This window comes from Cebus imitator, unplaced genomic scaffold, assembly GCF_001604975.1.
Source record: "Cebus imitator isolate Cc_AM_T3 unplaced genomic scaffold, Cebus_imitator-1.0 Scaffold38, whole genome shotgun sequence".
Taxonomy (NCBI): domain Eukaryota; kingdom Metazoa; phylum Chordata; class Mammalia; order Primates; family Cebidae; genus Cebus; species Cebus imitator.
The window spans coordinates 7702238-7713854 of NW_016107353.1; the positions used below are offsets into that span (position 1 = coordinate 7702238).

At 46.0% G+C, this 11617-nt stretch overlaps 1 protein-coding gene across 1 annotated transcript; it reads left to right on the top strand.

Annotated features, from left to right (window-relative positions):
- The first annotated feature begins 4473 nt into the window (after positions 1-4473).
- On the top strand, positions 4474-11126 carry LOC119470712. The gene is made up of 3 exons (XM_037737444.1): positions 4474-4557; positions 9238-9473; positions 10491-11126. The coding sequence occupies exons 1-3, from the start codon at positions 4474-4476 to the stop codon at positions 10975-10977; spliced, it is 807 nt and encodes a 268-aa protein (XP_037593372.1). The 3' UTR covers positions 10978-11126.
- The last annotated feature ends 491 nt before the right edge of the window (positions 11127-11617 follow it).

The window sequence follows — 11617 nt, forward strand, 5'->3', positions numbered from 1 at the left end:
CCAAAACTTTTCTTTGAGCCTTTAGTATTTAAAAAATGCTAAAAACAAAATAGACTAACTATATATTAAGATGAAAAGACTTTCAGAAATTCCATATGTATAAAGTGAAGGGGCCAGGTGCAGTGGCTCATGTCTGTAATCCCAATTCTTTGGGAGTCTAAGGGGGTAGGATCATTTGAGGCCAGGAGTTTAAGGTTACAATGAGCTATCATCCCACCACTACATTCCAGCCCAGGTGACACAGTGAGACCCTGTCTCTAAAAACGAATTAAAAATTAAAAGAATAGGTGAAGGGTAAGCTTAAAAAAATACTGCCAATATCTGCAAATCCTCCAGCTCCTAAGAAAATTATGTTGGATTAATTCTTTATGTGCTGGTGTGACTATTACTCACATAATAAATGCTTCTTGATTGTGATGACATCACAGTATCACAAATATATCCCATGAATGAATATTAAGCCTCATAAAATGTATAGCCTATCTGTTTTATAACAATGTGCAGAAGGAGCAAATTGAGAAGGAAAGGAGCCTTGAAATCAGATTATTAGTAGCCTCAGTTTCTGTGCTGACTGCCAGTTTTTTGGATGTCATTTTCTTTGGCTTATGATATGGTTTGATATGTCCCCTCTGAATCTTAAATTGAAATGTGATTCCCAGTGTTGGCAGTGGGGCAAATTCCCCATGAATGGCTTGGTACCATCCTCGTGGTAATGAGTGAGTTCTCACTCCATGAGTTCATACCAGAGCTAGTTTTTAAAAAGAGCCTGGCACCCCTCTCCTCTCTCTTGTTTCCTTTCTATGTGATACAGGCTCCTCCTTTGCCCTCCACCATGACTGTAAGCTCCCTGAGGCTCTCACCAGAAGCAGATGCTGGCACCATTCTTCTTGTATAGCTTGCAGAACCAGTGAGCCAAATAAACCTCTCTTCTTCATAAATTACCAGCCACAGGTATCCTTCATAGCAACACAAACAAACTAACGCAGCTTATATCTTTTTTTTTTTTTTTTTTTTGAGTCAGAGTCTCGCTCTGTTGCCAGGCTGGAGTGCAGTGGCGGGGGATCTCGGCTCACTGCAACCTCCACCTCCCAGGTTCAAGCGATTCTCCTGCCTCAGCCTCCCCAGTAGCTGGGACTGCAGGTAAGTGCCACTACACTAGGCTAATTTTTGTATTTTTAGTAGAGATGGGGTTTCACCATGTTGGTCAGGATAGTCTCGATCTCTTGGCCTCCCAAAATACTGGGATTACAGGTGTGAGCCACCACTTATATCTTTTTTTTAATAGGATGACACTGATATGATTTTTGGAACCTCCTCCTGTTGCATGGCCAGAGTTATATTTAGGTGTAAGCTGGGGTACATGCTATTTTCCAGCTGTGGGGGCCCTCACACAGCCCCACACAGCCTCTCCCAGTCCTCACCAGAATCTACCTTCAGATTTTGGATGAAATACTTCACTCCTTCTTCAGTCATTTATACTTCTGAATTTGTGCTCTGGCACTATGTGGACCTATGTGTTTAGATTCCTGGTCAAGAAAAAACTGTACAGACCCTTACTACCAAAGGCAGGAAGAGGATAAATGAGGAACATTCTCCTTGGAAGAAGAGAGGGAAAGGGGAACAAAGAAAGGTAATATTCCCAGAAGATATCCGTGTCACCATTTTTCTTATTTACTTACTATCTCATTTCATTGTGCAAAAGGTTTGAACATATCCCACACACTCTTTCACCATCTTTTACTTAAATAACCTCCTTCCACCTTCTGTGCTTTCCCTCCAATAACACTGCCATCTTCTCTAATATGGCTATTTTTAAAATTGGCTTTGACTCATCCAGTGTCCTCATGCCTGGTGCATTCTGTTCTTTCACTTGTGGAACTCATGGATGTCATCCCTTAACCTCCAAGAAGGTTCCCTTCCTCCTCCCCTCTGGTTATCTAGGTCCCATCCAAATTTCATCCCTAACTTAGGACCCATCTTCTCCCCGAAGACTTGGGATGAATATTGAGGTTGATGTGCACGTGGTTACCACACTCTTTTTATTATTGTGATTATTATTGTTCTTAATATAGAGACGGGGTCTCGCTATGTTGCCCAGCTTGGTCTTGAAGTCCTGGGCTGAAGCAATCCACCTGCCTTGGCCTCCCAAAGTATTGGGATTACAGGCGTGAGCCACGGTGCCCGGCAGGTTATCATACTCTTTTAGCTGATATAATATTAATAGCATTAAATGTATTTGAACTGAAAATCTGTAATTGATGTTAGAATAACGTCTCTTTACAAATAATTGGTATGGGTCAGGTGTGGTGGCTCCTACCTGTAATCCCAGCACTTTAGACCAGCACTTTGGGAGCTGGAGGATCACCGGAATCCAGGAGTTTGAGACCAGCCTGAGAAAAAAAGCAAGGCCTCCATCTCTACAAAAAATTAAAAAATAGCCAGGAGTGATGATGTGTGTGTGTGTAGTCCCAGCTAATGGGGAAGCTGAGGTGGGAAAATCGCTTAAGCCCAGGAGTTCAAGGCGGCAATGGGTTGTGATCACCCTATTGGACTCCAGCCTGGGCAACAGTGACACCCTAACTCTAATTTTTTTTAATTAAAAAAGGATTGATATGTTTACTGTAAACCATTCCTACCTATTTACTAATATAGGTTTTCCAAAATAGTACCTTGAGCAAGTCTCTCTCTCTCTCTCCATGTGTGTGTATATATATATATATATATGTACATATATATATATATATATGGTAATTTCCATTCAGAAATAACACTCATTAGCTTGCATTACATCTGAAATCATGTCATTAGTTATTAATTGCTTTGATTAAAGTTTTTGTAGCATTATGAGATGCCTATTAAAATACAAATATCCCGGAGAGAGATAACACTCCAAGCTCATTATCAATGATTTACATCTTTTCAGGAATTATTGCAGGATTATCTATGAAATATCAAATCACTTTCCACCTGTGATGGTAAATAAGTAAATTCAGCCACATGAGGAAGCCCACTACATGACTACTTATGTGTCATGATATCAGGGCAATTAGAAGAGACTGCCTGCTACCCAAACTCCACCATCCCATCCCAAGTATTTTATTTTAAGTTTTAGCCAAAAGGGTTTTTGTATACTATTAAATACGATATTCCTGAAAGAGGTCACACATGAAGCCCATAATGTTATTTTTTGCATCTCTGAACAAAGGCATTTATCAGATTCTTCAAGATGCTGACCGAAACTCTTTACTGTTTAATGCTCTGAAATGTCTTCGATAATTACTAAGTCCTAAGACTTCAACCTTAATGTTTATCAAAATAATCATAAATTTCTGTGATTTGCTCTCATACGGTGTCCACACCTAGAATGGAATAGCCAGCTAACTAGTGGACATCCCCATCTACACTTCATACTCAAAATGCCCAGAATCAACACATGCTATTCCCTTCATACCTGCTTTTCATTTGCTATGGGTTTACTCAGCCACACAGTAGTAGTAACATCACTCAAGTAGCAACGTCAGGGGCATCTTTCTTCTCTTCCCCACAGTCAGTGTTTATATCCTGAAGATTCCAACTCAGTGATACCTCGCACTTGAAGGGGCTCTCATTCAGAGGCCCGTGTCTCATACAGACCTGCAGTTTTCCTCCCTGGACTCCCAAAAGAGCTTCTTACTCACAATCCCCAGCACTACTCCCCACTGACATCCCTCTCCCTAAAGCTCAGCTTCGACCGTATCATCGTCCAGTTTGAAAACTTGGATGTTCCCCATTGCTTATTAAATTCAGACCAAACTCATCTTGCTGTTCAGTATATATTATGATACACTGTATTATGTATTATCATACACTGTATTATGTAATATCCTACACTGTATTATCATACACAATATTAAGATACACTGTATTATGATACACGTCTACTTTCACGTACCCACTAGTAAAACCAGAACACTCACTCCCCTCAAAGATTTCTGTTGCTTTCCAGGCTACGTGCCTTTCCTCAGATTCTTTCCTCCACATTTCACTCATTCCCCATTTCCACCCTTTGAGAGCTACCTATCTTCAAGATCAACTTCAGTTTTACTTTCTTCACGAAGTCTTTCGGGCTCTCCCAGCTGGATGTGATCGTCTCACCGTGGAACTCCCATGGCGTCCGCTGTGCCCCGACTTACTAAATAGTACCATCATGTCTATGAGTGTCTTATGCTACCCACTATATCGACAAACCATAAGTCTAGGAACAGTGTCTTATTAATCTCTACTTCAACTGCAGTACCTAAATTCTCGCATATAAAATGCACATAATTATTGAAGTGCTTCTGAATGACTTTTGAAGGAGGATAAGAAAAAAAGTGGAGGAGTTCTGAAAGTGTGGCTATGCCAAGAAATTATATCATAGGCTCCTGGGGAGCAACTTTACACACTTTGTAATCTTGCATAAGACTGTGGCTTAGCACAAGCATCTTGCCAATGATGAAAATCTGTGTTGGGGGCAAGGTAGGCTGGTCCAGAGCACCAGCATCCACTTGGATAAAATCTAGTACTGGGGACTTTCAGGTAGGGGGGGCAACATGAAACCACTGAGTCCCAGGAATCTTGGTAGTATCTTCAGGTCCTGGAAGGCTGCGGGGAAGATGGCAGCTCTAGGCCAGAGGATTCTGGGAGGCAAATGAGGTAATAAAACTAACTGCCTGTTTCACCATTCTACATACACTAGATTAGACTAGCACTATTTTAGTCTTGTTTGGGTTCTAAATATACGTGAAACTATCAGTCAGTTGTTCAATCAATCTTTATATATTTATTGAGTGCTTTCAATATGCCAAGCACTTGCACTGTGCTAGGTGCTGAAGTGATGGCGGCTAACAAAAAAGACAAAAGTCCCTGCCCGTATGGACCTTACTTTCTACTGGAAGAAGAGAAATGATAAATTGAAGACATGCATAAAAGATTAGAAGGTGATCTTTTTTTTAATCCTCTGGATGAAAATCAAGCAGGCTATAAAGCTGAAATGTTAGAATTTCAATCATAGTGGTCAGGGCTTATTAAGAAGATGATAGTTGAGCAGGGATGTGGAAGACGTGAACATGTGTCTGTGCAGCCACCTGAGGAAAGAGCACCACAGGAAGAGGGCAGAGCCAGTGCAAATGTTCCAAGGGAAGCAAAGCCGGAGTGGCTGGAGTGGTTGGAGGCAGAGTGAGATCAGAGAAATAAAGAGAGACTTCTAGTCTTTGTAGGCTATGGCAAAAACGTGGCTTTCACTTTGGAATGAGGAGTTCCAGGAATAGCTTTGGCAAAAATTGACGCCATTGCTGTTGACCTGGGTTTGAACTGGAGAGAGGACCAAAGACGTAAGCAGGGAAACCAGTTAGGAGGCCATTGTAAGATCCTGGGCAGTAGATGATGATGAAAGTGTGGACCAGAATGGTGGTGGTAGAGATGATGAGAGGTGATCAACGTCAAGAAAAAATTTTAAAGGTAGCATCTTGAGGACTTCCTGATGTATTGGATAGAGGAGATGAAGGAAAAAAAGTCAAAGATGACTCTAAGGATTTTTGTCAGTGCAACTAGAAAAATACTACTGTTTATTAATGGAGACTATTAAAGGTGGCATAAGTTGGGAAAGCAGAAATAATTAGGGTTGAGTTTTGGATCTATAAAGCGTGTGATACCTATGAGGCATCTACATGTAGTCTGGAAGTCAGGAGAGAATCTGGGCTAGAGATATGAATTTGGGAGTCATCAGAATATAGATAGTATTTGAAGGCAAGAGACTAGATGAGATCACAAGAAAGGGCCATAGAGAAGAGCCAAGGTGCAAGGACTGAGCTTGAGGCACCCCAACATCCAGAGGTCTTAGAGAATGGGGGGAACCAGCAAAGGAGGCTGAGAGGGAACCACCAGTGAGGCAGGAGGCAAACCAGGTGGGTGTGTTGTCCCAGGAGCCAAGATACAGATGTTTGAAGGAGGAGGGGGTGGACAGCTGGGTCAAATGCTGCTTATGCATCAAGTTAGATAGAGGCAAAACGGCCTTTGGATTTAACAACCTGGAGGTCATTGGTGACACTGACAAGAACAGTTCAACGGAGTGATGGGATAAGAAAGCCTCAGAGGAAAAGGTCTGAGAATAGAAGAGGAATTGAAGAGACTGAGTACAGATGCTTCATCTTGTCATAAAAATGTGGTCTTTTCTTTGTTTTTGAGATGGAGTCTTGCTCTGTTGCACCCAGGCTGGAGTACAGTGGCACAATCTCGGCTCACTGCAACCTCTAGCTCCTGGGTTCAAATGATTATCCTGCCTCAGCCTCCTAAGTAGCTGGGAATAGAGGTGCCTGCCACCACACTCGGCCAATTTTTTGTATTTTCAGTAGAGACGGTGTTTCACCATGTTAGTCAGGCTGGTCTTGAACTCCTGACCTTAGGTCATCTGCCCACCTTGGCCTCCCAAAGTGCTGGGATTATAGGCATGAGCCACTGTGTCCGGCCAAAAATGGTCATTTTTTTAAGCCAGTAATTCAAACTTTCAATTAATCCAAATGGGCACTACGTCCACAACAATCTGAATAAACCAAATTTTACTTGTGAAATCTCCCTATCAGACAAACCACAAAAAGGTTTTGTGAAATGGGTTTCAGCAATTTTAAGTCTGGAAGTCTCTTTGTTAACTGAAGGAAAACAACCACTTCCTTCAGTAAATTTGCAGCTCAAAGTATTTTAAGTTTTATAATCAAACTTCTGTTTGGAACATCACACACACACACACACACACACACACGCACACACACACACACACACACACACACACACCAAAATCATGACGTCATAGTTCTCAATTGAATATTGTACCTCATTATAAATAACATTTACTCATTCCTAATATTTCACTATTGATTTATAGTTTTTTTTTTTCATGTCATAGCTACCACATACTCACCTTAAATTTGTAATGAGGTTTCTCATTCCATAGACATTTGACTGCCTTTTGTACTTGTAGACACAGGCTCATGTTGTCAACAGTTGGGCAATGGATCTCAGAAAACATTAAGCTTGGGATTAAAAGCAGGGCAGAGAAAGCTGTCAGTAAAACATGCTAACCTAATGTATCTGACGAGGACAGGGTCTATTCATATCCAGAACTGCAAGGATGCTGTGAAGTACAATGACTTGAAACTTGTGATATCATTTTGTTGTAACATTAAAGCCAAGAGTCTTCTTGACCCAAGGGCAGTGCCAGTTTCCCAGAAGGCTCATTTCTCAGAGCCACAGCTCCAAAGATGCCAGTGCACCCAGGCTGATACTTAGTCTCATGTTATTTCTCAATTTTATGCTTAATTTGCTCCTTTTGGTTTTATGTATTTTGACACAGCCAAGTGTATGAGGGGATTTCCCCACAGTCCTTTAAATGCTATAAAACTTTAATACAGGAAGATAAAAGCCATAATAAGCCATGCCTTCAAGCCCTCACATTTAGTTCTTTATTTGAGTTTGACAATAGCCAGTTTTAGATACTGATTTGGATTTGTAAGTACTTGCACTGCTTTAAATGCCCTTGTGCCCTTCCTGACCCTCCTCTCCCACCCAAATGAAAATTATATTCCACCCTTAACCTGGACATGCAACTTCCATGGACTGCACAAAATGACATCTTTACAATTCTTAAATTATCATCATAATGGCCAACATCATGCATGTGAGCCAATGAAATTTAATACGGTTCAGAATAAAGCCAAGATGGATGCCCAATTCCCAATTTTAGGCATCCAACCCTGGAACGTCTTTGGGAAAAAATGAAATAATGCTCCTAGTAGGCTGTTGGGTTTGTCTGTTTTCGGCATAATTGCCATCTCTCAGCTTCCTAATACCCTTAAAAACCTCTGAGAGTCTTTAATGTACAAAGTTCAACAAAAACACCTTTAAAAAAGATTAGTTCTAATTATGTTTAATATTGGTTTGGTGCTTTATTGAATAAACTACATTTGCTTAAAAAAAAAAAAAAAGGAATTTCACTTAACTGCATGTCAGTCACCCAAGTTTTAAGTGTACAAATGAAATGGAAACATTTATTACACAAATTTAATTACAATTCTAAGAAATAAACATGCAAATTAGATAGAGTTCAATTTGCAGATGGTAATCTCCATCCTTGATCTTGTTCCTTCCTCCCTTGATTTTCAGTCTGTGCGGCTTCTTGATTCCTAGGGAGCCAGGCAGCCAGAGGTTTGGTTTTTCACAGTCGGAGGATCACTGTTTTAAAGAAGTGTTATATTTAGCACATCTGGCATAGTGGCAGTAAACAAACATTATAGTCTTTGTAACACTTTTGTGCAGGTGCCTTCCCCCGATTTTATTAGGTCTATGCCTTCCAAGCCTCTGCCTTCATTACACCTGAAATGACCCATCTCGACTATGGAGGGGTCCCTAGACAGAAGTTATGAATTAATGTTTTTTAAAAACAAACTCTAAGCCCATTATAGGAGAAAATTGCTATTTGCAAAGTATTCTGATTCCAAGGCTTAAATTACATTCTCCTGAGCAAGGACAATCTCTTATATTACTTTTTATTTCCTGGAGGTTTTCCCTGGAGGCTCCCCACCCAGAAAGAGTTGCCAATTCAAGTTGTAGCAGGACCATGGCTGCTTTTTTTTGTACGTACGCAGCTCAGGCGGGGGCGGGCGGCGAGGGGAGAATAACTGTTTGGTCCTGCAAAGACATCTGTTTCTCATCTCCGTTTGCTGTGGCAAAGGAGAAGAAAGTCTTTTGCAAAGGGTGGGAAAGGCACAGATTTTTTTTTTAATCACACGCACACACAACAACAACAAAACTAAACCAAATTTAAAAAGACAAGACATCTCGGAAGGTTGCAGAGTGAATATATTATTCGGCTGGAGCCGAGACCCCAGGGTTAGGGCGGGAGCCCGAGAGCGCGTGGGGTCTGGGCTGCGGGCTGGAGCTGGGCCCGCGTGTGCCCGGGCACCGGGAGGGGAGGGGAGGAGAAGGAGGAGGGAGGGCGGGAAGGAGGGAAGGAGGCAGGGGGCGGGCTGGGGTGGGGGTGCGGGAAAGGCGCCCCGTGTGCAGCCTGAGGAGCGGTGGCGGCGGCGGGAGCAGAGGGAGGGAGGGAGAGCGGGCGCGCTTGTCATGTTCCCTCTCTCACCCTGGGGGCATCCTGCAGAACCTCTCCTCGGAAATCCACGGGGAAATGGCAAACAGGATTGACGGGTTTCACACGCTCCTCGCTAGACAGAGCCGCTCATTACCATAACCGTCTGCAGCGACGGCGGCGCAGCGCCCCAGTCGCGGCGGCGGGACCTGCCGGGACCCTCGCCAGCCGCACAACCGCGGTCACCGCCGAGCGGGCCGCCGGGCCGGGACCGGGACCTGCGCGAGTGTGCATCGGCGGCCGGGCTGGCGCCGAGCCCAGAGCGGACCAGCAGCAGCTGGAGTGCTGCGGCCGCCGCCTCCTCGCTGACCCCGCGGTAAGACCCGGGCTGGGCGCGGGCCGCGGGGGCGGGAGGGCCGGGCCGGGTGGAGGGCGCGGGTCCCCCGGGGCTCCTGCCCGCGCAGACGGGCACCCACGCGGCCTCCCGCGCGCCCTCCCGGCACCAGGGCTGTGCCGAGGTCACCGAGTGGACTCGCAGCGGGGCCGGGGCGGCGTAGGGGCCAAAGCACAGCTGGGCGCTGAGGCGGCGCGGGCTTTTCCCGGGGCTGGCGTGCGCCGCGGCGCCTTCACCAGGGCGGGAACCGCCGCCTCCTCTAGGGCTGCTCGGGCTGCCACCCGCGCGCACCGAGACAACTCCAGGGGCGGGTGGGGTCAGCAGCTCTGGTGAGACCTCAGGGTCCTCGGTGGCCGCTTAGCCCCTCATCCTCGGGGACCGGGGTCATTAGGAGGGGTGCCCCCAGGTCCGGACGCCGCGGCGCTTGGCAGGTGGGGAGGGAAGGATTGTGGATGTCAGGAGCGCGCGTTTGCAAGAAAAAGGAATTGATGCAGTAGCTGACACCTTCTGTCCCCCGCCACCTCCGCCCCCGCACCCTCCTCCCCGGCAGCCAAGCCGCGCTGCGGGCGGCGGCGGCTCCTCTGTCCTCAGCTCACCTCCCCGGCGGGCTGAGGCTGCTGCCCGCCTGGTCCACGCCTCCGCCTCTCTCCTCCCTTCCTCCCCTCCCGCCTCTTCGGCCCTAGCAACTTTCCGAGTGCCCGGCTGCGGCCGCAGAAGCAGGGAAGAGGCCTCCTCGCTGCCAGGTCCCACCGGCGCAGGGCGCTCCGGCAGCCGCGGGCTTCCAGCCTGTTTGGCTGGGGAGGGAGGGAGGGCCGCGCCGGCTTCTGCTGCGGGCTGGAGCGCGGGGGCTCGGGCCAGCCCCGCCAGAGCCCTGCCAGCCGCCGTGAGTCATTTCCTTGGAATCCTACCTTTGGTGTTTATTTCCCTTAGAAGGAAACTTGGCTGAAAAAAAAAAAAAAGGGTAAGACATAAAGAATAATAATAGCTCTTATTCTTCAGAAGAGGCACACGGCTCCGGCACCGTAGGAAGACAACTTGCCTTTGTTCCCGGACACTTGGGGTGTTGTTTACTTTCTCCTGTGGCCGGTGGCCGGCGGGCGCTGCTGGCTACCCCAGGAGGGGCTGGGGGCTGCGGCACCGACCCCCCGGGGGTGTGTCTGTGCGGGAGCCAGGATGTGGTTGGTGGCTGCCGTCCGCCTTCAAGAGGTCTGCCCTCCAAACCTCGGACCGCCCCCCAACCTTGGGCATCCCTTCATGCTCCTATAGGCCCAGCACCTGCAGCCCCAACCACAAGACCCAGCTTCAAGCTCTTGGCCTCGCGGGGCTGCAGCTGAGAAATGTACTTCCCAGGGCAGACAGGTGTACTGCAGGGACCGGCAGAAAAGCGACATCTGTCTGTTTAGAAGGGTTGAAGGATTTTGCTCGCCCATCTAGGCCCTTCCACTACTACCACCAGGAGCCGGAGAAACTGTTGAGATCACTTTAGGACAATGTGGAGGTCAGGGGCTTGATGCCATTTAAGGCTGGCAGCATGGATCGGGGGTGGAAATAGCCCTTTACTTCCCTGCTTTCCAGTTTCCAGTCTATCAGACTGCTAACTGCTATAATCTTAATCAAATGTTCTCCAATTTTCAATGACAGATGGAAGAAGAGGTGGGCAAAGAATGACCTGGAGCCCCTTGTTAGAGTCAAGGTGCCGCTGATTTCATAGCTACCCTGTTTTATGTGTCAGCATCTCCTGTTAGCATATAATTGCTTCGAGGAAAGAACAAGCCCAACTCATCTGGAAAAACCAAATTGTATAGAAATGTCTGGTAACTTTAGTATGAACATTTGCTGGAAAAGCTTGACATTCTAGCCCTCAGTCTTCTGGGGAGGCTGGACATGTCATTCCACTACATCCACCTGAGTGACAGAACAGACATGTAGGAGCCTGAGAATGAGGGGTTAGGGCTTTTTTTTTTTTAATCTTTTAAACCCATGCAGAGACAAAACACACTCTGACACCTGCCTGTTGAATCCGTCACCTCCAATCGTAGGAAATAAATTTTGCCACAATGTATATCTTTTGTCTTTATTTAATATTAATAGAACATGAATTTGTGGACTTGAACTGCTGATGTCAG

What these genes read in the sequence shown, in the direction of transcription:
- LOC119470712 (XM_037737444.1), top strand. Translation starts at nt 4,474, where the DNA reads ATGAAAATCTGTGTTGGGGGCAAGGTAGGCTGGTCCAGAGCACCAGCA. An exon ending in CTAGTACTGGGGACTTTCAG is followed by an intron (nt 4,558 to 9,237) that starts GTAGGGGGGGCA and finishes GCTCCTCGCTAG; the next exon opens with ACAGAGCCGCTCATTACCAT. An exon ending in GCCTCCTCGCTGACCCCGCG is followed by an intron (nt 9,474 to 10,490) that starts GTAAGACCCGGG and finishes CTTATTCTTCAG; the next exon opens with AAGAGGCACACGGCTCCGGC.